This window comes from Gopherus flavomarginatus, chromosome 16, assembly GCF_025201925.1.
Source record: "Gopherus flavomarginatus isolate rGopFla2 chromosome 16, rGopFla2.mat.asm, whole genome shotgun sequence".
Classification (NCBI taxonomy): Eukaryota; Metazoa; Chordata; order Testudines; family Testudinidae; genus Gopherus; species Gopherus flavomarginatus.
Window position 1 is genome coordinate 21,464,426 of NC_066632.1, and position 26,222 is coordinate 21,490,647.

A 26,222-nucleotide genomic window follows, 5' to 3' on the forward strand; every position below is an offset into this window, starting at 1 on the left:
GGAGAACCCCATTGACAGTTCTGTTCTCTCATTTTACAGAGACTGAAGGCCAGCCTGACGCACCAGGTTTCTTCCTCACTGAATGGCAGCAGCATGGTTGTGGGGTCAGCAAGCACGATGGTGACCTCACGTCCAGAGCAGGGTCAGATACTTCTCCAACACCCAGATGCACCTTCTCCAGCTCAGCCACAGGTCTGCTCCTTCTTAATCTTCAGAGATATGATGGCTTAAAACAGCGGTTCTCAAACTTTTGTACTGGTGACCCCTTTCACCTAGCAAGCCTCTGAGTGCGACCCCCTCCTCCATATATAAATTAAAACACATTTTTTTATATTTAACACCATTATAAATGCTGGAGGCAAAGCAGGATTTGGGGTGGAGACTGACAGCTCATGACTCCCCATGTAATAACCTCATGACCCCCGGAGGGGTCTCAGCCCCCAGTTTGAGAACCCCTGGCTTAAAGTGATGATGGAGGAAACAAAGATCCTGGGAGTTCTAGTCTGTTAGGAAAGGTGGGGGGAATAACCTTATGAATCTGTCACTGTCTGCTCAGACCTATATGCTTTCCAGTGTGCAGAGCTGTAGGGTTTTGAGGTGGGTTTTTGGGGGGTTGGGGTTTAATGTGTGTGAAACACTCCTTTTTGTAGTTACCATCACTGTCAAACAGTCCAAGTTAGACTTAGCCGACAGGCACAGTTACTTAATGTGTTCTGGAGTTTAGAAAGAGTGTTTTGCTGTCCTCTTTTTCCTTTTTAATTACTAGGGTTAAACACTCCCCTCTTAGGCAGTCAACCCCACTTGCTCCTGTCAGCTAACCAAATGCCAGCCTTCCATCAGAATTGCCACCTGCTCCATCAGTTAGACAGGCTTCCAAAAGTTTAATATCCATATGCTGTCTGACAGTGAGTAGTGAAGTGTAACTGCTCTCTCACATTGTAGCTGTGTAATTATAGAGCCGATGCAGTAGTGCTGAGAGGACTGAGTCTGGGGTGATTTGTCCTTGTTGGTTTTTCCTTTGTTCCCTCAGAATACAGCAGGATATTGCAGTGTTACAGAATCCACTCTTAAATGCCTGTAAGACTTCGTACAATGATGTTAGAGCATAGCTGAAGATTGGCTGTGTTACACAAACGCCCGTATTCCCTTGCAGAAGTGTCATGTATATCTGTAAAGATGGCTCTGTTGAGTTGTTTCCCTCTCGCATTGTAACCTGTGGTAAATTCCAACAATATGAAGCTGAATAGTCCTTTTTTAAAAAACAAAACAAAACAAAATACAAAACAATTTTTTTTTTTTGACTGAGGCAGATGCTAGGGGCTGAATTGTAGTGCTGGTGGAAATAAGGATTAAACGAGATGTGCTCTGCAGGCTTCTCCCTCACAGCTCCTCCCTGGCCCCAGTTCCAGCCAGCATTGCCTCCTGCTCATCCATGATACTAACTCCTCTTCTCACCCTCTCACCCTCCCTGCTGTTCTACTCTTGAGGCTTCTGTCCTTGCAAATTGCGGTAGTGACTTTGTGGTCTGGACAAATATCTACTGAAAATCAGACTGAGGCCAATCAACTTCTTTCCACTTAATGGCCTGAGGTGGGATTTAAACTGTAGTCTTGCAAGAAAAGTGAGCATATTTAATCCACTGCAAGAAATACCATCTGGTTCCTCTCCAAAACCCATAATAATCTAATATCCACCACTTGACTGGAGAGCTCCCCTGTATGTTAAAAATATTCAAATTATCCTGACACTGAGATAGTAGCTCAGAACTGAAACTTCATTGTGCATCTAGTACATATTGCCCATTCATCAACACATGTCACAAGATTCGGTGCTTGGGAGGAAGGATAAGGTGCAGGACTGAGAATCAGGGAAGCTGGGTCTCCATCACAGACTCCCAGTGTGACCCTAAGTAAGTCATTTAATCTCTCTCCCTCACTTTCCCTGTCTGTAGAATAAGTCTCAACAAATCTGTTTGGACCTAATTCATTAATGTCCATAAAGTACCTTGAGAACACTGGAAGCTGCTCTGGAAAAACTGTTTTTTAGTTTCAGAATCAGCAGCTGACACATCCTACATCCTGACTCTCCCAGCGAATTGGAATTTGCTCTGGACTGAGTACAATCAGTGTGGATAACTGTCTGGTTTAATCAAGTGTGTTTGTTTCAGTAATTCTCTTCTTTCTGTCCTAACTCCAGGTTTCCCCTGCTCAGCCCACACCTAGCACAGGTGGCCGGCGGAGACGCACGATGGATGAAGACCCGGATGAGCGCAGGCAGCGTTTCCTGGAGCGGAACCGTGCTGCAGCCTCTCGTTGCCGTCAGAAACGCAAGCTGTGGGTGTCTTCCCTGGAAAAGAAAGCAGAGGAGCTCACGACACAGAACATCCAGCTGAGTGTGAGTATGTAACCAGGGAGGCCGAGCCCATCTGCTTGGCTGCATTGCGGCCTCTACTCCAAGGAGGATGTTTTTACCGTGGTGCAGAGGCACTGTGTGCTCTGGTGGTGGTCTTTAGTCTGTGAGAAACCAGAATCAAGGGCTAGGAAGGTTGCAGGATTTTTTGTAACATGTTTATTTTTTCTGTACTTGATTCGCAAAGACTTGTGTATGTGCTTCTGGCAGTGGAAACCAGTATTTGTACCATTAAGTCCTGGATAAGCCTAAGGTGTAAGAAAAGGAGCAGGTGGAATTTCATATCACCATTTCCAACCCCCTCTGCTGCATACAATACATAAGAGCTGCACACCCAGTCTTGCCCTGAAAAGGTTGAAGGGGGTAAGTGAGAATCCAGCATTGTGCCCTGCCACTCATCCTCTCAAGACTGCACCCTGGAACATTCAGCTGCTCCAGCCACAGAAGATAGCTGCTGGAACAGTGCAAAGGCACCAGGAAGCTGCTGTATCCTAGCTGAAACCACCCCCCCCAGCTTGGGAAGAGCTGTCAACTGGCACAAAGTCAGCATAACTGGCTTCTGCTCTGTTCTCTGCCGCTTGGGACTGGAACTGTGGGCAAGCAAAGAGGGAACTGCAGCTGAGGCCCAGGGCAGTTCAGATTCTCCTTGAAAATCGGGGAGCTCTAACTAGCTCCCTAACAGCCTCTCTCCTGCTGTGCCAAGCAGAACTGTGCATAATTCCCTTCCCGTCGCAATTAGTCCCCTTGTTAATGCTCTCAGCAGACAGACCGAGGATGGAAAGGATTCTGAAGACTGAACTCACGTCCGGTGTAGGCTGTTTCCCCCACTGGCTTTCAGTGACTCATGCAGTGTGCTTCAATAGCACTAATTACAATGTCTTCATTCTCTTTGTCACACTCCCTGGAGTGGCTCAAAACTGTGAGTGCCTGCCACAAAGCAGACTGTCAGAAACAGGGTAGATACCACCAGCTTGGGGTATGTTCTGTAATTAGATTTCACCAAACCAGTAACAAACGTGGACTCCTGGATCACTCTACCAGTCTTACCATGGAGTCACAGACCAACTTAGACTCTCTGGACTGTTTTGCCACCCAGACAAACGGAACATTGTGATAATGGTCACTTAAACCAAAAATCACACCACATCAGGTTGATCCAGTCCCAAGAGACCAGCCACTTACCCCAGATCAGCTGGTACTTTGGATCTTACACCAAAGACAACCCTGGCACTGGCAACCAATAGTAAATTAACTAAAGGTTTATTAGCTAAGAAAAAAGAATGAGAGTTATTGAGAGAATAAAGCAGGTAAAATATCTGTCCAGGGGAATCACAGTTTGTAACTCCGAATGGTGGCAACTATACAGTGAACTGCCAGTTTCCCAAAAGTCTTTCCAGGGTACCTAGATTGTCTCTGGGGATTTCTGCTTTATATCTGGTACATTTCCCTGTCAAAGTCCAAAGATGCAGGAACTTTCTTTGAATCCCTTCTTATAGCTTCTTCTCACAGAAAACAAGCTGTCAGTCTCTCTTCCCACGTTGATGACAATGAGTAAGGAATGTCTCAGACCTCCAGTCATCACACACAATGGCCATTTGCTTTGTAATTAGCACTTTTTCTGATAAAGTCCTTGATTACCATTCCACAAGGCTGCTTTGATGTCTGATGAGTTTAGTTACAGCAGTATTTACAGTGTAAATGTTTGATGCATCATAAGAGGATACAGATGAGAGAAAACAATGCACTTAACATCCCATTAGTTTTATGAAGTTTAAACACCTAAAGCACATATACATTTAACAATCTCTTTGATCTATACTAATACATAAGTGAGTTGGCCTGAATACACTCTGACATGACCTGGTTTGCCAGCGTCATGCTTGTCACAAGGTAATTGTAGAAACCGTTTTCCTAGCCAAGTTCAAAGTGCAGTTGACTGGGTTTTTCAAATACAAGGGGACAAATGTTACGCACATCTCAAATTTCAATTACAAACATGCTCTCTGAAATTTTCAGGGAAAAATTTTCAACTAATGGCTGAGAGTTAACCTGAAGTTTTTGAAAGCATGAACATTTTTTGTTTTGGTGTTGAAAGGGATGGAATTGGCTTCAGAATGGATCACTGCTTGCACCTTAATCGTGGGGAGGTGATAGAAAGGAAAGATGCCCTATTGGTTACGGTGCAAACCTGGGACCTGGATTCAGTTTCCTCCTCTGCTACAGACTTTCTGTTGTGACCTTGGGCACGTCACTTAGTCTCTTTGTCTCCGCTCACCACCTATTAAATGGGAGCCATAGTAAGTACTTTAGATGGATAGATGTAGGTCTAAGCAACCTCCACCCAAGTATATAACAGGCTGACACCTACAGACTCCTCCATGTTAAAGGTAAGAGTAGCTGTCGTGTTCTGAACAACTTGAGGTGGGCCTTGGGGTCCTATTTTGTTGCCCTTGATATACCAAAGAACAGACGTCCCTGATATGGTTTTACTCTGTATAGCTGCTCATGGTCAGTCCTCATTAGTGGTCATCTTAGAAAGATGTTTTGGCCTTCAGAGAGAGATGCCACTTGAATTTTTAGCTTTCCATCAGGGTCACCAGAATATTGCATTGACTCTTATTGTTAGCATTTCTTCCATTGGTGGTGGTGGCAGGTGCATACAGACTAATTTACATCTGGAACTTGGGATTTCTCGGTAAGGTACAGGTCTGTAAGAGGACAACCTTGCAAAGCGTGTTTTGTATGCACACTCACTCGCACACACGCAACTTTTTATTAAGGTGTTAATTTGTGATGACCAGAGTCTGTAGACCTCAGATGACACAAGAGTTTGGTGGTAAACTTTGAAGCGTCTACATGTTAGTATACTGCCATTGCTAAGAGATATTATTCCAAACACTTATGATCCCTATAAATGTTGTTTTCTTTACCTCAGAATGAAGTTACACTACTGAGGAATGAAGTTGCTCAACTTAAACAGCTACTGTTGGCTCACAAGGACTGCCCAGTCACTGCACTACAGAAAAAAACACAGGGGTATCTTGGTGAGTTGTGACTTGCCCAGTCGGCACTGTACCTTAGGGTACATCTGAGTAGAATTACGTGAACTTAGCGTTCCTGAAGGATGCTAGATTGACAGCCCTGTGGGCTGGTGTCTTCTCTGCAGAACCAGGTAAAGCACAAGCAGTGGCAGTGCAGGCTTCTCCCATGCTGTACCTTATCCCTGCACTGAAGCAAGCCACGTATAGGTGGTGACAGGGACGTTCTGCCCTGGGTTTCTCTGATGCTCCCAACAAGCTCTCCAATTAGTGTCAATTGTTGTGGTGGTTCTTATGATGTTGGGCCCCTGTCCATTAGAAGCTGGACTTAAAACAGACAACTCACTTTGTGTAGGAACAATAATACTGGTAACATTCTGTCACTACCGATTTTGCTCCAAGACGTTGTATTGCAGGCGATTAGTATCATGCTGATGACGTCAGTGTAAACACTTTGATAATATAACGTATTTTTCCTTTTGTCAGTATGTTTCCCTGTAGCATGAAATATTCGACATGCATCCATCACTCAAACTCCCGTTTCTCCCATGAATCTGGTCCAGTGTTGTCCCGAACGCTAAGTGTCCTCCTTTATACTGCTCAGTGTTGGAAACTAACACTGCTGTTCTAAGTGCAGGTGCAGTCGAAAAGTCCAGACTATATAAACGATATCACGGGGTTCTATATTCATGTTCTCTGCAATTCACATCAAACTGGTTCAGTTTACAAGTGAGAAGACGTCTTTGTTTTAAACTGCCTGCCAGTAGAGAGACATGGTGGGTGAGGTAGCATCGTGTATTGGACCAGCTTCTGTTAATATGAGAGACAAGCTTTCAAGCCTACACAGAGCTCTTCTTCACGTCTGGAAAACATACTCAGTGTTACAGCTAAATACAAGGTGGAACAGATTGTTTAGCATAAGGAGTTGGCATATATTTCAAGGGGACCATTCAAGGCAAAGTGGCCCATTACCACCCCTCCAGTCATAAGGAGTCTTAGTTCTCGCTGTGACTGGAAGGGTGTTAGCAGGCCTCTTCTCCTTGAATGGATCATCTGTTCCATCTTGAGGGCATGTCTACACTACAAAATTAGATTGACCCAAATTACGTTGACGTACAGCCACCGCAGTAATTAAATTGCTTTTGCATGTCCACGCTATGCTCCTTGTGTCAGGGTGTGTGTGTCCTCACTAGCAGCGCTTGCATCGGTGCTGAGTGCAGTGCATCATGGGTCGCTATCCCACTATGCAACTCGCCACTATGTGGAACAGGGTGTTTTGGAAAGGGCTTGCAAAGCCTCATGGGGCAATCGAGTTGCGCTGGGATGACTGGTAACATGGTTTCAACATCCCATGATAAGAGTTTCCTCCATCCCATGATATCTGCATCCCACAATGTTTCACGCCTCTTTTCAAAAGCCCCACAAACCTGCACATCCACTATGTCTGTGAGAAGCATGGATCCTGCACTGCTTTTCAGCATTGTGCTGACCATTATGAACACAATGCACCTGATCCTTCAGTATTTTCAGAGCTGCCAGAGGAGCTGTGAGGGATATAACAATGCCTTGCAGGCTGCCTTGCTGACGAACAAAGAAAGAAACAATTCAAGGTGGTTGTTGGCATTCACCGAGCAGTTGCCAGATGGTGGAGCACTGGTTCTGGGCCCAAGAAACAAGCACCGGTTTGGGATGATGAGCAGTGACTGCAAAGCTTTCAGATGCTCAAGGCCACATTCATGGAATTGTGTCCCCAGCCCTCCAGCGCAGCTACATTAAATGAGCCACGTTCACGGTGGAGAAGAAAGTGGCGATCGCTGTATGGAAGCTGGTCACACCAGATTGCTACCCATCAGTCAGGAATCAATTTGGAGTTGGAAAATTTTAGCTATCTCACTCTTGAGTGTAATGGAGGCTATCAGGGAAGAGGTCCTGCAAGCGTCTGGCTGCAGACCGGGTCCATAGGCTACTAGCCTGTGTGCTGCAATGGTGTCTGCTGAAGTATTTGCTTACTGGTGTGGGAAAGCGTCCTGCCGGGGTAGAAGAAATAAGGCAGCCCCCCCACCCACCCCCCCGGAAGCCTTCGGCTGAGGATTGCAGACTCTCTCCAGGAAAGTTTCCTCAAGTTCTCTGTGCAGGATTCACAGGACATCCCAGTGCATGTAAACAAACTGTTCCACAGGGCCCCTTCTGCCTAGCTGTCCAGGGGAATGAGAAGCAGGGAGAAACTCTGCCTCTATTGGTTGTTTCACTACCTCTTCTAGCCTGTTTAAAAAATAGTAAATGAACAGGTGGAACTCTGCAATATCAAAGCAAATGGCTTACTTACCAGAGGTTCCTTCCCTGCTTCCGGCTCACCAGTGCTGGAGAGTAGGGACCGGCTCGACGGCTCCGGTGTCAGAAGGAGGTCCTGGCTTGCCACGCCACCAAATACCTAGTTGTCTGTCCCCTCTATTTCTCCTCCTTGTCCAACACCTCACTGTGCGCTGTGGGGGCCTTTGATTCCAGCTTCCCCAAAGTATCCACGGGGCCCTTGGGAGGAGTGGTGGGGTCTTCCCCAAGGATGGTAGGCAGCTCCTTGTAGAAGCAGTGTGTCTGCAGCTCCACTCCAGAGTGACTCTTTGCCTTCTGGTATGCCTGCTGCAGCTCCTTGATTTTCACGCAGCATTGCTGCATGTCCCTGTTGTAGCCCTTCTCCCCCATGCCCTGAGTGATCTACCCATAGATACCGATGTTTCTATGGCTGGATTGGCGCTGTGTTTCCACAGACTCCTGTGTACTCCAGGCAGGAGCGCGTTTGCTGTGCGGAGCCGGCATGGGCAGTTGCTTAGGTGAGCACTCCATGCCAAGCAAACAGAAAATGGAATTTAAAATTTGTGGGGCTTTAAAAGACGAGGAGCATGTACCTGCATACCTGGCCACTGCACAGTGGAGTTAAAAATAGTGACAGAAGCTGTCACAATGGGGCATTGAGGGACACCTCTTGGAGGCCACTAAAGTTGACGTAAGTAATGCAGTGTCCGTGCTTTCACTGCATCGACATAAGCACTATGCCTCTCTGTGGAGGTGCGGTTATTAGGTCAACATAGCGAGCGAGTCTGGAGCAAGGTTTTAGTGTTGACACTTGCAGAGCTAGGCCCGCCCAGCCCAGACTCTCATGTGCTCCATGCTTCTGTGGCCCCAACCCCTCAGGAGCCAGCAGATTGGCTGCCCTGGCCCATGGAGATGAGGCTGGAGGGTTCCTCCCAGTGCCAACATGTGGGGCAGCCTTCCCACCTTCACAGTGTGCCACCCCACCCCACCCCACCCCCGGTCAGCTAATCCCAGTTGTCTCTGAGTATAGACCAGGCCTGAGTAAGTTTTCCAGACCAGAAGAAGAGCTCTGCGAAAGACCAAAAGCTTGTGACTCTTACCAATAGAAATTAGTCCAATAAAAAATTATTACTTCACCCATCTTGTCTCTCTAATGTCCTGGAACCAACATTTCTACAACCATAAGGCTTGCTTCACAGTAATCAGCCTGGGATCTAAAAAGCTAACTGGGTTTTCTGCCTCTTACATTTTCCCCACTAACAAAGATTTTGTACTCCTGGAATTTGTCTGACGGCTTATTGATGATGCTGAAGGCAGAGGGGTTCTGGCTGGCTATCCCCTAGCTACATTTGCTTGTATCAGCCTTGTGAGAGTTGGAAACTTGTTTGGGTCGGTAAAATAAGGTGGAGGGTGCACAGATCAAATAGGAGAAGTAAGAAGGTGCCATGCCTTCATAGTCACTCTTCTGACTCCCATCCCATTCTGAATCTCCAAAGCATTCCCCTCTGACAAAATGGAACACGCATATCTGCCTTGCAGGTCCCTGGCATAGCCAGTTTATTTTCAGTCATTACAGTGACTCACAGCTTGAGTAATGTGGTCATGAAATTCATCCCTATCCCCCAGCCTTTGCAGACAGGTGTTCTTTGTGTATAATGCAACATGATTTTTCCTGTTAACTTCCAGAGTTTACAGTTCCTATTTTTATTCCTCAGTCTGTCTACTCCAGTAATAGGAATTTGTCACACATCTGAATAATAAAAATGAAATTCACACCTCCCTACCCTATCGCCCTCCTCCCTGGCTGCCTTTTTTATTATAAAGATTTATCACTAAGCATGTCCTTAAACAAAAATGCCAGATTCCCTTGATGGAATTACAGCTGCCTTATGTACAGTTGGGTTGTTTTATTTGTAATATCTTGTAAATCTCCTTTTTGGGATGCCAGACTCTTCTGTTGCTCTGCTCAAACCTCCCTCCTCACCCCCAAATCACTTTTGAAATCTACTGTGCTAGCTGTATCTTTCGATATGGTAGCTATGTCCTAGCCAGCACCTTGCTTACGAGGGTGAGATTAACTGAGTTTGGGGAAGGGATACAGAGCAACGTGAAAGGACCTAGTGGCAATCTGGATCTTAAAACACTCCCAGCTGTGCACAATGAGGCTGTAATTTCTTCTCTGGTGTCTGGTAACATGGGCTTTACGCACTTGGTGTGTTACAGGAATCCCATGTATCCAGCCATAGGTCAATACTTGCTGTTTCAGAGGATGATAACCACATCCTCTCCATAATTCATCAAGCCAGCTGTTCAGGAGGGAATTTCCTCTGGACTTAGGCAGATAATGAATGAGCTTATACCCTCCCAAAGCATGAAGTTTGATCACCCTTACTGTAGCATGAAAGCAGTCACAAATCATCCTTTTTGTCTAGCACCCCTGCCCAGACACAGTGGGAGAGAAAACGAAGTTTGGACAAACCAATCTCTGTTGACCATTATACAACTGCAGAAGAAGCTTGCTGGCTTTGTCTTGTCCTCACTTCATTGTCCACAGCTTTAAGTTACAGAAAACTTTAGTGAGCAAGTGGTTTGTGATGAGGTCTAACTGATTTTAATGTTCTAGAGATCAATAAAGAGTAAACCGGAGAATTTATATAAAATTCAGAAAAACTGCTGTAACAGGTATGCTGTCAGCTTGTGGAAGGGTTTCTGTTTCATACCTCTCTGTGTGTTCACCCAACAGATGGTAAGGACTCCGAAGGAACTGTTCAGTCTCTGGGCTAAATGGCCTCGAACCAAGTACTATACCAGGAAACAACATGTAGGAAAGTACATTTATTATAATGAGGACATAGCTGCATTATAGGAAAGTTAAGCTAGATCTATTGTCTGTGCTTTGATGTTAGCACCCTTTTGCTAAAGTTCTTTCTAACTCGAGGTTCTTTAAAATTCCCCCTACTGCTTTTTGTATTTAAATGGGGTGGCCTAGCCAGATCCTAGTTTTGATCATTGTTTTCTGAATCCTTAGATTGTCCCTGCTTTTTTCAGGCAGCTTTTATTCTTTTTTACGTCCTGTCCTAGATAGTTGTGTTAGAACTGTTGCATGCTGTTAACAGCTGCTGCACCCCCTCTTAGAGCTGGATGCATATCAATGCTGGGTTAAATGGTTCCTGCATATGGATCGGTGTATCCATTCCCAAAGTGTTTTGGGATCAGGCAGGTTGAAAGGCCTCCATATAAAAGTAAAGCATAGTGTCTGATTAACTCTCTCATCATCCAGGGATGCTTGGTAGAGTTGGTCTCACTTTCCACAGCCCAGTCTTGATGTCAGTAGCATCATGATGGGTTCCATTTCAATTACTATTTCTTTTTCTCTTTGAAAACAGAAAGCCCAAAGGAGAGCTCTGAGCCTACCGGTTCCCCTGCTCCTGTCATCCAGCACAGCTCCGTGACAGCATCCCCCAACGAGCTCAACGTCCGCTCTGCAGCTGAAGCTGTTGCCACTTCGGTCCTCACTCAGATGGCAAGCCAAAGGACAGAACTGAGCATGCCCGTACAGTGGCACGTCATTATGGCTCCACAGTCTCAGTCTGCTGGCAGATGATGTCACAAACCAGGTGACAAAGAACTAACCCATAAGAACTTGCAGACTGAGAGACTGATCATAGCTAAGCCCCTGCTTAATGGGGGCAGATATGGATTTTTTTTTTTAAAGTGAGTTAAGGGCAGCTATGGAAGCTTCTTTATACTGCATATCCTATACAGATCCTGGCCCAAAACCATTGTCGTGATCATCTGTCCGTACAGGATGGCTTCAGATTGAGGGATTTCTTGATCCCTTAGTGATGGTCAATCAACTTGCAAAATCATCAGAACACAAAGAGCCTCATCTGAATGCATCTTGAAAGGTTCATTTTCAGGTATCAGTTACGTTAACACTAAACCTCCCCTGGCTTGTGGTTTCTCTTGGCATTATTGCTATTTTGAGTTTCACCTGTTAGCAGAGGAAAGTAGCTGTTGGGAGGTTGTGACATTTACTGGTGCTGTCACTTTATTTTTAACAGCTTGCTGCTTCCAATCATCTGTTTCCCCATCACTGCTCTAGCTGACCTGAAATGTTGCACCTTGGCACAAGAATATTGGCCGAGTTTTCCTCTCGGGCTATTGAGATTCAAAAGGCTGAGGATAATGGGCTTCTTAACTCCATGGGATTAACTTCCCTGACACCAAAGCTTTCTGGTTCTGAAGCAAGCCTGGCACCTCTAATTCACATGCAATTAACCATCATTAACTGCTGTAACTTGTGGGGTTTTTAAGTATGTGTTCGCAGTCACTGGTGCAGCAGTAGGAACTGTGAACATTTCATGTGCTTCTCTCTTAATTGACGCCATAGCTGCTAATGATGCAGGTACCTTCTTCAGAAAAAGGTCTGCTTATAAATCTTCCATACAACAGAAAAGCAGCACCAACCTGCAGTCTGCCAGGACTGCATGCAAAGCTGCTCTGTGTGATACATGAAAGGATGAGCTGGGGCAGATGGATATAATGTGAGTCCTAGAATTAATCGGCTGCAAAATCCACCACCCATCTCAACAAGTCACGAATTTAACAAACAAACCCCACACGTCAAAGGATTGTCTCCCATACATTTAACCTGATGACATTATCAAGTGGTGGCCTTGAACGAAGGGAGGTGGACGCATATCCCGCTTGCCTGGCCTTTTACCTCTTTTAATGGTTTTCTTCTGCTCCTGGTAGTGGTATATCTATTGCTTTTCCTCAAGAGCAAATGTAGTAGTTTTAGAGCTTCCAGGTTCATGGGGTAGATTTAAAACCAGCTGTGACATTTTTAAGGCACTTGGAATTGTCTGCTTATTGCCAAAGTGTGTGTGTGTGTGTGTGTGTGTGTGTGTACTTTCTTTAGGTTGTCATTGACCTTTTGCTTGCTGGGTAGTAGTTGTAGATTTGAATTTGTATTTTGGGAGCCAGAAAGGGGTGCTGTGTGAATTTGTGCTACAGCAAACCCATCAGTCGGTGAAACTCTCAGCACTTCATCATTCTTTCCATCTTTAAAGATGCTTTTTCTTCAGTTGAGCTCTTCAACGTCTTCACCCTGAGCTTCCAGACCACCTCAAATCGCACTTGCCACTTTGGACCTGAGTTAGTTTGGCTGAGTCAGTAGTTTGGCTTATCTAGACTTGGAATATTTGCCAGGGACAGCAATACCCAAAGCAAAATCTGAGCATGTAGAATTTGATCCACCCATCCCCAGATACAGGGAAATTCCGTTTTATTTCTTTTTTAATTAGGGGTCTCTTCCCCCCTTTTTCTCCCTCAGGTTTCTCCAGGCCTCTCTGCCATATTCTCTAATGTATTTCATGGTCCTAGTTGTCTCTTAATACACTGCCACCATGTGTTTGTCTCACTCTGTCGCACACACTCTCACACACAATCATTCCTGAGATTTTGTGTTTCTTTGCCCTCTCAAGACTCTGGAGCTAGCAGCTCTTGCATCTCTGTTTAGAATCTGTGTGTAGTTACTGCAAGAGGCATTCCAGATCAGGCACTTCATTTTTTTCCCTTAAAGCTGTTATATATAGAGAATTTTTGTATAGGAAAGTGCTTTGAGTATAACTGTCCCAACAGGGTGTCTGTTTCCTTGATGACAAAGCTATACCATCAGCAGTGTTTTCAGGATGTTGTGAGGATAATGCAACCAAGGAAATGGTTTATAAAGCCTAACGGCCTGATTGGACAAGACATGGGGCCTTTATTTGGCTAAGAATCCAAGACAGAAAGGGCTCATGGCCATGTTGTCAGAGGTCTAATACGACAGCAGGGAATCTGTTTGTAACTATGACTAGTTTAGTCTCTTGCAGACACTTCACTGTCTTGTAAGGAATAGAGTGCATAGCTCTGACAGATTCATTAGAATAGCTGGATTCATATGTGTAGTTCAAGAGGCCCAAACAGTATTTACATGATAACTGATCATACTCCACTTCCAGCATGTAGGCTAACATTAGTGTCTCAAAGCTAGTGGATGTTTAACAAGAGGTAAGGGAAGCCCATTTTAACACCAGCACCAGTGCATGTTGAGACAGCACCACTGGGTAAATACTGCCTGTCGATAGCCTTACCACATGCATAAAGCAGCCTTCAAATACCCTTCAGTTGTTAAGAGGCTGGCAGCTCAAGGATAGAGCTGCACAATAGACTGTACAAGGGGATGGGGTGGTAAGTACAGCTTGAGTTGGACAGGTGTGAAAGGCTTTAACTGAAAGTGAATTTGCTTTGGTGCTTACAAACCGTATTAATTTCCATGGAGACTTGTACAAGGGACCATGTTTTGGTCCGTGGAAAGCAACACGCATGTGCACGTATGTGTTTGCACAGGTGTCTTGGAATTGTTTCTTTCCTGCTGCTCAAACTTAGTCGGAACTGAAACAATACCATGTGACTTAGGTGACCAGTCACGTTTCAAACAGGAAGTAATCAAAGGCATAGTAGAATGGAATAGCTTCCCAGCACCGCATAAGCTGGAGTGGATTTGTGTAATGAGTTTGAAAGCTTCAGATTGCAAACAGACTTGTAAAAATCAGGCCATTGAGCAAAAACGGACAAGGTTTCTTTAACGGATTCTGTTCTAAATAGATCACTGCTACAGCCACGACTAAGGGTCTGTCTGCCTAGTAGAAACCGCACATGGGCTAGCTGAATCCAGCTATTCAAGACAGCAAGCCGGTTATGTACCCAGGGTCCATGCTGGGCTTGTGCTCCTCTGAGCTGCAGCTCGTACCATGTTGCGTTCACTGCTATGTTACCCGTGCTAGCTGGATTAAAGCTAGCTCAGGTAGACTAGCCCGTGCACGGCTTTTGCTGTGTAGACAGATCCTAAATTGCTGATTCTTTTCTTCCCAGCACCTCTCTTTGTAATGGGAGGGGCTTAAGAGGTTCAGAAAACAGGAAGATGCTTGAAGTGGAAAAACACAACAAGTGTCAGTGTAATGGACTCTGGTCCCTGCTCGCTACTGGCCCCTTGTGGTCAGTTGTGGTGTTGTAAGATCCTCCATCTTAATTCCTCCTTCCTAGGACTTCCTCCCGTGAGTTCAAAACAGGCTTTGTATTGCAAAACAGCCCTTTTTTCAACAGAAGATCCCCCAAATAAGGAAAACACCTCAGGCCTCTGGTCCCATTCTTGTTCCTTCTTAAAAGGACCAGTCATCCAGACACACAACAACCCTGTCAAGGGTATTTCCCACATGCCTCGGTCTCTGACAGTCTGAACTGTGGGGTTGCTTCTCCCTGGGGTCTGGAGGCAGACCAAGGGATTTGGCCGCATTCAGGTAGCTATGGGTAATGGGTGATTTTGCTGTAGATTCTGACTCAAGGGGTTTGAGTGAGCAGGAGAAAGCAGAATTATTATAGGTACTATAGTCTTTAGTCACTACAGCTGTAACTACAGCAACCATCGTATTCGTTACCAAAATGGTGTTTAACGATTGAGAGGTGTGTGAACTTGTTCCCTGGGACAGTACAGCATTAGTGTAAAATCTGGCTGCTTTTTTCTCTCCTTAACTACTGGGGATCAAAAATTCACAAGTCTGTGATCTGGGGGTTGCTACCGGGTCCTGCCAGAAAACTACGGCTGGCCAGACAGAGCAGTGACTATCGGGGGCTGAGACCTCATGCCCTACTGGGTGCTAGAAACATACAGTGTACCCACGGAATATTTCCTGCCCTGACAAATCACCAGATATCAGACCTTAAAATCTTGTCCTTCTGATTACCATCTTGTGCCTCACCCACTTCAGTTCTGACATGGTTTGTGTGTATGCTCTGCTGAACGTACAGAGCTATAAACTAATGCTTTCTACCATCTGGAAGCAGCCAGGAATTCCATCTTTCAGATGGTGTGTAAAGCATTAATCTTTATGGGGGTTCATGAGCAGCTACTAAACATCCAGCCAGAATTGGAAGTTTAGAGGAGGGGAAAGCAAGATGATGATTTGTGTGACATGATTTTAAATGTACATTGTCAAGTTAAATCACACTTCAGTCTGACAGTTTTTACCTCTTTATAGGCGATGCCTAAGATTGCTAGCAGTTGGAGATAAAAAATAATTATTTGTAAACTCCCCCCTCCCCCGTTTATTTACTCTGCATATTTAGCAATATCTTAGTTGGGTTTCAGTATTTCCCCTCTGTCACTTAATCAGTTCTCCTGTATGTTTGAGTCATTAGTGTGTTAAAGGGAGAAACATCTTGGAAAAATAGGAAAATGTGCCTGTAAAACTGCAAAAGTTGGCGAGAGTGCTCAGGAGACATGTAGACCAGAAACTGCTTTTAATGGTAATTGACTAGATTTCAAACTGTTTCCCCTTGAAGTGTGTTTCACTGAACGTGTAAAAACAGTGTTCAGTCTTTAAAATATCTGTATGTATTTAAATAGAAAACTCGGTAGTTTCACAGAAGAGGTGGAAGTGAGTTTAATCTCCGGCTGTTTTTCTGTCTCCCAGCAGAGTCTGAGCATGTCTGAGTCCCAGGTTGCTGGAGACCGTTTCTCTTTCTGTGTTCAAAATACGCACATGGGCATGAAACTTCCTCCAGCTTCCTTCATGGGGCCTGGGGAGCTCCTTGGTAATGACCTTAGCACTCAGATGTCCTCTCTGATTTCCCTGGGTGAAGGAAATGCAGCAACGAGACAAAATTCTAACTTTGGCACTTTTGAGATGTTCTACAGAACAAACTCAAGATAGCAAATGTATTGAAAATAACTTCAGTCCTTTAGGTAACACCTGTATTTCTAGGTCCAAAATCTTAGAACCTGCTACTTCTGGAAATACTGGCAGGAGCAGTACAGATGCTGTCAAGACCAGTAACTCCATCCTCCATCTCCCTCAGCACAGTTCCTGGATCAGTGATCAGAATAAAACATATTCTGTTCCTACTCAGTGTCCATTTCAGCTAAGGCTTGCCACTGAATGAATGTATTGCTAGAGCAGCTCCAGATTTGGTGGTTCCCCACAACTACATGCCCAGCTTAATAGTATACAAGACAGCTTAGCTTTCACTGACAAGCTGATCTTTGCCTGGCCTTATTAAAAAGGACAGATTTAGAAGAAGTAAACAGGAGTTTCAGATGTGTAAATGTTGGAGATCCCCTTCATTATGGGGCATACACCAGCCTGGTACTACCTTGTGAAAAGCAATCATGGCTATGCAAAATCTTTTAAATAGGTTAAAGGGTTTTTTTTTGAAAGTATTTCATTTTAATCTCCCCAATCCTGATTTTAATATCAGCCCATCCCTTCCCTCCCAAGTCCCTTGCTGTGAGCTAGCCTGAAATGTAAATAGGCTGGGATCTGTTTCTCATCCATTTTAAAGCAGACGCATCTATATAGAATGTTCTCATCTATCCCACTTCACGTGGAGGGCCTGATCCTCGGAGATGCCAAGAGCACTCCTCTCCCATTGAAACCAGGAAGAGCTATGGCTGCTAAATATCTTGCAGGAAGCATCACTGGATTGAGGCCCATAAGGGAGAGATGCTACCAAAGAGCCCTACTAGCTCCAGTCACCTATGGCAAAATCCTTTGCTGTTTTCTTGCCAAACTGAAGTGGTGCGGTGCATTGCATGCAGACAGCACTTCCTGATCCACTCTTACCACATAGGAAGGTTGTCTATCCGCAAGTCGTCTGTCAAGCAAATGAGTAATTGTGCTTTTAACTAGATTAGTCACCTGTATGGGAGTTATCAGGGGGGTAACCTAGGGAGAGGATGGGCTCTGGAGAGTTGCAACAGATACAAAAAAATCAGAAGATAACATTATCAGATTTCAGATTTGTTGGTTTCAATGGACAACGACTTCGGTGCTAAGATTTGAATTTTAGGGGCCCTGTTTTTCCACTGGGGCCTCATTTAATCGCAACTGCACGGATTTCCTCATGCAAATAGACTAGCTGTGCTCAAGTAAATAAATACTGCATAGAGGAGGCCTGCTGAAAAGATGTGGCCCGTGTGAAGTTCTGTCCTGTAGCCAAGCAGCGTTTACAGCCCCTGAGGAGCCTTTATATCATGAGGAATATAATTCACTGACTGTTGAATGTGTGTTTAGAACAATTATGAAACCAGTTGCTGGGTTATTCCTTTAAATCACCAGCTTTTCCGTAATTGCATCTTTTCCTAGAGATGATTTCCAGTTAATCTGTGTGTAAAATTACTGATCGCTGTCCAGGCAGGCCTGTCTTCTTGGTCATTGGTTGTGGCTTTGTGATCATCCTTGAGGGTTGTACATGTTGGGAATTTCCTTCCAGATCTATAGATGGGGGGTGCTCTTTTTTATCCCATTTTCCTGTGCTGGTGCAGCTACCCACATAAAGGCTGCACATCCTCATGGACTTGTTCGGTGACAGCTGCTTTTTCAACCTATAGTGAAGAACTTTTTTCAGAAAGCAAAACCGTAGGTTCCTGAATAGGTGGCAATATCCACAGATAGCTCGAACTCCACGTAGTCCGCAGACTTGCTGCGCATAGGAATTCTTTTGTCCTCCTAGTCCCCAGGCTTTTCAGGCAGCCTTCCCGATATCTTAGTGCTTGGAGTTAGCTAAAGTGAGTTTCCCTGTCCATCCCTGTTGCTTGAGAAGATCTTCAGGGATTAGTTGTCTTAGGCCAAAGGGGGCCGTGACTAATGCCATTTGCAATTAATTGACTGCCCACACCTACTTTTCATTAAAATTTCTCCTCCTGGGAACAACACAGAATGTTTTGTGATCTTTGGCCGTTATGTGTGGCCTACGTGACAGTGGGAAAATGATCCCCTTCTGACTTATTTCCTGAGGCCAGGAAAAATATTTCAGTGTTCAAAAGTACATTTAAGTTCTTATTGAGCAAGGACTAAGCACTAGTTGTAAGATCATACTCATTCAGAGCAATGTTTTTTAATCAGTTAGTGTTTACCACCGTTATAATAGAAAAAAGTAATTTATTATTTAATTAGAGGCAATTATGATAGACGTGCATTTCTTTCCCTACAACATCAGAATGTCGAACCCCATGACATTCTCAGCAAGAATCTAGCCTGGGCCCTCAGGGGCTCATAGCAGAGAGAAACTAATTTTCTCCTTTTGTTCTCTCATCCAATTAAGACTAAAAAGATTGGATCCCTCTGTATATCTCTTGAATTCCACTCTTGCTTTTTGATAAAATTAGGTGTGGAGGAGGACCTCAACCAAAGCATTAGTGTTGCTTCTTCCTTGTCGCTGTGGCTTGACAACACCCTGATTGGTACAAAATAAAATTTTTTAGAAATCTAAAGTAAACAGCATAACAAAACGGGGCTCCTGACAGAGCTCTTGGATGTGAGAACAGCTGGCACTAATTCCTTGCCTTCGTTGTGGCTTTTCTCTCACCTTTGTCATGGCCTGCTATATTTTTACATACCTGGGGTAGTTAGGGTGACCAGATGTCCTGATTTTATAGGGGCAGTCCAGATTTTTGGATCTCTTTCTTATCTTGGCTTTTATTACCCCCCATCCCCTCTCCCGATTTTTCACATTTGCTGTCTGGTCACCCGAAGGGTAGTAATCTTGTACTCAAAAGCTCTTGTTACTATTAGGGTTGAGCATTAATGGTCGTGAAACGACTAGCACCTTTAAGCGGTCATCTGACAGAATTGTGCCTTTGCTTTAAGATTTCTTCTGGTTGCCAGCCAAAAGAGATGCAAGTTCGCTGGGAGGAGGGATGGGTTGGAGGACCAGGCAGGGCTGGGTTATGAAATTTAGTAAATCCTGTGCTCTGTGGGTCTGCAGCCAAGTACAAAGAAAAATCCCCACTTTTCAGCTCAGCTCAGGTCCTTTGGCTCATGTATTAGCAAGTTCAGGGCAATAACTGGGAGGTCCTGTCTCATCAACACTATGCTGGTGAAGGACCTAATTTCCTAGTACTTTTGACTTAAATATATCATCCAGATTGTGCTGCAGTTCCCTGGGAGCTGGAGCACTTTGCTGGTCTCATTCCAAAAGGCAATTTAGTGTAGGTTCTTGGTGGACTAGGGAACTGCATGGTGAGAAAGCTGTGGGTTTTGTGGGTTAACCTCTGTGATTGTGGAACTCCGGCCGCGTGGAGTAGCCTATTTTGTAACTGATATTTTTTTTTTTGTCAAAGATCCGCCATCTCCGTGGGAGAGGAGGGGAGAATGGAGTTCACTTTTGTGTTTATAAAACTAGGTGGGCCTCTTACCCAGTTTTACAGTCGGTGGATAAAGTACACAGGACTCCTGTGACTTGATTAGAGGACACAGTGAGCCCAGGATGTTCCTGAATCCTCTAGTCCCATGCTGTAACCACTAGTCAATGTGATTTTCCACTTTGCTGGGGGTGCTGTTAACCACCCCATTAAGCAGGTGCTCGATTCCTGCCCTGAGCTGACTGCTGTCATCCACCTCCAATCCAGAGTTCTTAAATTCACCCTGCTGTTCCCACTCCATGACCTGAACTACTTTCTTTTAAGCTTTTCTCCAGCAGGAAATCTACGATAACGTTTCTGCATTAAACCTATATTTTCTATTTACGAGACGCGGCACCAGGAGAACTCAGGATAGGAGAGTCCTGAGGCAGGATGGGTAGTTATGTGAAGCGTTTCCTTTTTTCCACCCATAACCCATTGTTTACCCAAATGAGGTGTAAGGAACTCTCTAAGCTAAGCCAACCCACCCACACGTGCGTTTCTTAGACATTAGACACAAGCCTTAGACTCCTTTTGACTGTCTGGCCTAGCTTCAGACAAGAAACATTTGAAAACCTACGTGTCCTTAGCGAGGACCGTGAACGTCAAACATTCTGAGCTCTGTTCTGAATCTGTTGGTAAGGAAGACAAGCTTTCAAGCTACACAGAGCTCTTCTTCAGGTCTGGGGTATCTCTCACCGACAGAAGTTGGTCCTGTAAAAGATATTCCCTCACCCACCTTACCTCTCATGGCCTGGGACCGACCCGGCTACAACGACAAAGGTTCGATTAAGCAGGCCTGGCACTGGACTCACCTGGGAGATTTGCTTATTGGCAGGCTTACAGACTAGACATCAATCCCCCTGAAACTTAATCATGTAGCATTACCTAGTGCACCTTGGTTGCAGCCCCAGTTATGCGCGACACAAATGAAGGGGTCCTTTATTTTGCATTATGTCTGATTGGTTAAATTCCAGCCCAGCAGCAGAGGTATAAGGTGCTTCTGTGTCAGAGACAGACTGAATGTGCAGCGAGGTGTCAGCAGTGTTAGAGGTTTCATTGAGGTTTGAAGCTCTGGTGGCTCTAAATCCACATTTCCAGTTGGGACCTTGATGCCTTGGCTGTTTCTGGCTGCTGCTTTGGTGCCTTCTACTGGAATCTGTCGCACTGTACAGGCTGAGGCCTTGGAAAGCCGACCTCGCATCATTTCTGCGTGTGAAAGGGCTACTTTGTTCAATATAACAGCTGGCACCGATGCATAGAATTTCACTTTGATTCTAGTCTCCTTAGTCAGGGCTGTGCCCTGGGCACTTCCGGTTTGGCACTTTCATTCAGGTGTCTTGATTTCCAGTTTTGGTGCTATTTCTGAAACACAGGAGGGCTTCGCATACCAGAAACCTTGATTTCTCTACCCTCACCCCCTTGCCTCAAGCACCCAGGTGGGATGTTATAGAGCAACAAGGAGAGGGGATTTTGTTCAAACAGGGCAACAACCCCTCTCTTCCTCCTAAAGCCAGTCTCCATCTGGGCATTTTATACCATGTTCCTCGCCTTTTTTTTTTTAATCTGATCTTTGAGACACTTCTCCACTGACTTTAAAGGTGCTAATGACTTGGAAGGGTCCAGAGACACTGCCGTCTGTACCCCGTGGAATCTAGCACAAACACAACCATGGCGCTGTAACAAGAAGCTGCCTTTGTTCAGCTGGGTTTGTCCCCCGTGAGCCCTTTTCTCCTGTTAAGCATTGTGTGCTGTATACTGCAGGACTTGCAGGACTGAATCATTATCGTTGTGTTAAAAAGTCCCGTCCCGGTAGTGCTGTAGAGTTCTGGCTTGCCATACGTTATGCATTTGTTGTGCTGTATTGCTTTTATTTTGGGAGGGGGTGGGGGACACGGGAGAAGGCGCTGCGGATGCTTTTGGGGTGGGGCAGATTCCCAGTGCACCCTGTATCCATTAGTGGCCGCAGCTGCACAAAGCCAGCACCTTCTGTCTCGAAGGAGACTGTTATAATTGCAGAAAGGAGTTAAGGGAAGGGTATGTTGTAGGTAGCCATAGGTTGCCTTAGCTGTTTTCCACCTAAGGCATGGGGAGGGGAGGATGGTGCGCTGGAAATGGGAACTTATCTCCCACCCAGCATGGTCTGTTACAGATGGTACCTGACCAAGATAGGGGCTAGATGCTTGTTAGCTTTTTCTCTGGAACTCCAGGCTGATGCCAGTCGTGGAGCCGGTTTCCGTTGCGCTGAGGTTTCTCATGCAGTCAGGCAGGGAGCCGCACTCTGACCCCAAACTCAGCCCTGGTCTGCACTACAGACTTCGGTTGACACAAGGCAGCTTACGTTGACCTAACACTGTAAGCATCTACCCTAAAACACAGCGCCCGTCGATGTAACTCGCCCACTTCGCCACCTTAATAACTCCACTTCTGTGAGCGGCGTAGCTCTTAGACCGGTGCAGCGTCCGTGGAGACATTGTGTTGCTTCCCTCGGCTGTTGCCGCCTTGCAGAAGCCACCCCACAATGCCCCACGCTGACAGTTAAATTGGTGCATGCGCTCCTGGGGAGGATGCACACGGCTGGCACAAGCAGCGTAGTGTGGATGTGCAAAAGCAGTGTAATTACTGCGGTGGCTGTGAGGCGAAGTACCTTAGGATGACTTAATTTTGTAGTGTAGACTTGCCCTTGGCATCTTTCAATCCTAATGGATTGGGAAAGGAATCACTTAATGAGTAATGGGAAGTAACGGTCCACCTGCCCCTCAGGCTCCAGGACCTGTTCATCACTCCCTCCCTGTCGGCCATTGCGAGACCACCACTTGCTGCTTCTGCCATTTTCCACACAGTACTGAGCTGCTGAAGCAACTCCATGATACTTGACAGTCACAAGAAGCCTTCATTTTTTGTTTGTTTGTTTTTTAAAGGGCTGAGCCAGTTGACAGAGGTTCGCTGCAGTGGGGAAAATCCACTTGTGGGTTAAAATGGGGATGTTCATTTTTAACTTGTTGAGAGATGGAGGCCGCAAGTTTTTATGGATCTGGAAACCTGGAGGATATGGGTTTGGCCCACTGGAGATCAGAGTAACCCAGATCCCTCCAAGTTCTAGACTGCCCAGAGCCAGAATTTTCGTTTGAGCCCAACTAACTGAGGGACCTTCAGCCTCTGAAATAACATGGTAGCGATTTCACCTTTAAATCTGTTCCACTAGCTCTGCTCTAAAATTCAGTCAATCTTAAAACGTTTCACATAAATGAGGCAGGCCCCACCCTGGCCTCTGCTCCCCTCTCTCTTCTGCTGCAGATGTAAGCAGTGTTTTAGCCCAGGCCGAAGCTGCTCCATTGCCTTGGAAGAGATAGCAGGTTATTTCTGATTCCTCCAGTAGCCTTGATTCTCATTAGCAACGCCCGGGGCTTCAAGAGGACGGGTGTCGTGTGCAAGGCCTGCAAGACAGGTGACCTGTCCCTTCCGTCTCTGGGCTAGAGGCATCACGAAAGGAACAGCCTTTGCCCACGGGCTCCTGCCAGTTGTCCTGGGTGCTCTGTGGGAGCAGGACGGCAGCTCTTTGACACACGGCCTTCCAGGTCGAACAAAGTCTTGCTCTCTCCCCCCACACCTCACAGCAGCCGCCCAAGGAACCAGGTCCTGGGATATGCCTTCCCCCAGCACAAAGAACCAGTCTTCATTTGCATGGGACTGCAGTGGTGGAAGAATCCACCTGACACCTGCCCTTCAACCAATAGCTGGCTGTTTTATATGGAGAGCTTTTACGATCAATAATGGAAGAAAATTAAAAAAAAAGCCCACAAAAATAAATCCCTGAAAAGCTTAACCACAAGGGTGTAGTATCTCTATAAAAGACAATACCTATCTATGAATATATATAGAAATATATCGACATATATCAACTTTCCTGAATGGACGCGCAATTCCTTATGCAATGAAATTGTTTTTAGATGTATCCAAACCTGGACTCCCCGACCCTCCCTCCCTGCTACAGGTTTGTTGTACAATTCTTGACTTGCTCTGCCTTTCGCAACAAAGCTCGCAGAGGTGCAGGCAGGTCGCACTAGCAAATAAAAAAATGTTCTTCACCGAAGTGCTCCTGTGAGCAGGTCCTCACAATTTAGCATTAGCCTGTGCCATGGATTTCCGTTGACCTGCGTGTCCGCAGGCGCGGAGGAGAGTCGTGGCACAGCCCTGTGTTGTATTTTGCTGTTTAAAAACAAAATCCTGGCACTTATCAATTTGTTCCTTCAGCCACTGTTCTTACCAAACATATAATGTGCCTTTTATTTATGCTGCAAATATAACATTAAAATATTAACAAGGATAAGCTCTCTGCCGTGTGAGTCCGTTACAAGAAAACCCCAACAGGCATACACGGTGGGGGGGATCGTCACTGTATAGACATTTCTCTCTCTCTCTCCCCTGGTATTCTATCTGTTGCTTTTTTCCCCTGTGTTTCATCACAGGCCTGGTGTTTGTGAGCAGGCAGAAGGTTGAGCAGATAACCCCTTTCCACACCAGAGGCAGCTGCTCCCAGAATAGCAGGGCAACTGGAGTAGGGTCACAGCATCTATTCCCTGATACTACTCAGTGGTCAGTTTTGGCCCTGACTTCCTAACGGCAGAAGGGCCGGGCTGACCAACTTCACAGCTGTGTTGTAAGACAAGGTGAAATACTGTGTGACTGTTACACGCTCCGGGCGGCCTGTACCGCTCCGGGCAAGCCCTAGGTTAGATTGCTGCTGCGACTCCATTTCCTCTGCGGTTGTGGCATTTGGTAGATGGCCTTCCTGAAGACCATCAGAAAGGTATGTCTACACTGCCCTTAGACACCCAGGCCTGGTCCATGCCAGCTGGCTCGGGCTAAGTGGCTGTTCAGTTGCAGTGCAAATGTTGAAACCCTCCCACCTTGCAGGGGCCTAAAGCCTGGACTTCAGCCCGAGCCCCAGCATCTACACTGCAATTAGCCCCTTTGCCTGAGCCCAAGTCAGCCAGCATGGGCCAGCCGCCGCTGTGTCTGATGGCAATGGAGCCATACTCTGAGTGTGGTGTTCAGCAAGGCCTGCTGGTTCCTGTAGAAAGTAGAGCGCTATGGAACTAACAGGCCACTTCAAGCAGGAACTTGCCCCTCTACTCAATCGTCCCGACACCCCAGAATCTCTGCAACATTAGCAGCACAGTTCTGTCCTCCAGTGGGTTGCTACTAGAAGTAAGGCACAAATGTGTAACAGGGTGATTGACTAATGGAACAAACTACCCATGGAAGAGGTGCATTCTCCATCTCTTGATATCTTCAGACCCAGCCCGGAAGAGATGCTTTAATCACACAAAAGTTCTTAGGCTCAGTATAGGAATAACTGGGTGAAATTCTCTGGCTGGTGTCATACAGGAGGTCAAACCAGATGGTCTGATGGTCCCTTGTAGTGGGAAAATGTAGACTTCAAAAAATGTTCTCTCATAAGAGGCTAAAGTTCAGTGGTCAGGCAAAGTGGTGCAGAAACTGGCTAAGAGACAGGAAACTAAGAATAGGAATAAATGTTCAGTTTTCATTCCCAGCCAAAAGTTCAGTCAGTGCTTCAAGGTTCTGTGCTTGGACAGGTGAGCTGTGAGGTTCTGGGGAAGGCAGGGGAGAAGGAAGGTCCAGAGAAGATGGTGAGGAACTTCAGAGAAACCTGACCAAGGTAAGTGAGTGGGGAACATGGGCGCAGATTGAATTTAATGAGTAAAGTAATGCATGTCGGGAGTGGGGTGGGGATGGAACTCCTAAATCTTACTAGATTTTGAATCAGGAAAGGGGCAGGGTCGAAATAATAAATAGCTCCATGAAGTCCTCTGTTCAATGTGCTGTTGCCGTTGAGAATAGCTAACCGGGTTAGAACACGGAAGGAATGGATGGTGAATAATCCTGAGAAGATAACACCATTAGAGGAATCAGTGGTGCAGACTCATCTGGCTGCGGGGCTCAGCACTGGCAAGCCCATGAAAAGAAAGGCAAGTGCAGACCAAGGGTGGTTCCGAGAAGGGGGTGAGAATGTCCGAGGGCCTAGAAAAACTCTTGCAGGGAGAGTGGGATTGTTTACCATTGAGAGGAGGTGAACAGGAGCAGGAGGATCGATGTGCACAATGCGGTGAATGGGATGAAGAAGGTGAGTTGGGAACTTCTGTTCTCCTTGTCTCATGAGACAAGAGCAAGGGGACATTCCGGGAAAGATGACAAACACTGATCAAGGAAATATT

At 45.8% G+C, this 26,222-nt stretch overlaps 1 protein-coding gene across 7 annotated transcripts in view; it reads left to right on the forward strand.

Annotated features, from left to right (window-relative positions):
* The window catches only part of LOC127035685 (cyclic AMP-dependent transcription factor ATF-7), a 113,975-nt gene extending 88,008 nt beyond the window's left edge, over positions 1-25,967 (forward strand). For 5 of the 7 annotated variants that reach the window (XM_050925915.1, XM_050925916.1, XM_050925914.1 and 2 more), the window contains 4 exons: positions 40-192; positions 2,197-2,394; positions 5,345-5,453; positions 11,144-16,231. In XM_050925915.1, coding sequence (XP_050781872.1) covers positions 40-192; positions 2,197-2,394; positions 5,345-5,453; positions 11,144-11,361 — 678 coding nt within the window. In that variant the 3' untranslated portion in view covers positions 11,362-16,231. Of the gene's footprint in view, positions 1-39; positions 193-2,196; positions 2,395-5,344; positions 5,454-10,500; positions 10,587-11,143; positions 16,232-25,583 lie in introns of those variants that run through there. The other 2 variants (XR_007769900.1, XM_050925920.1) reach the window with 2 other exon arrangements.
* Positions 25,968-26,222: the final 255 nt, after the last annotated feature.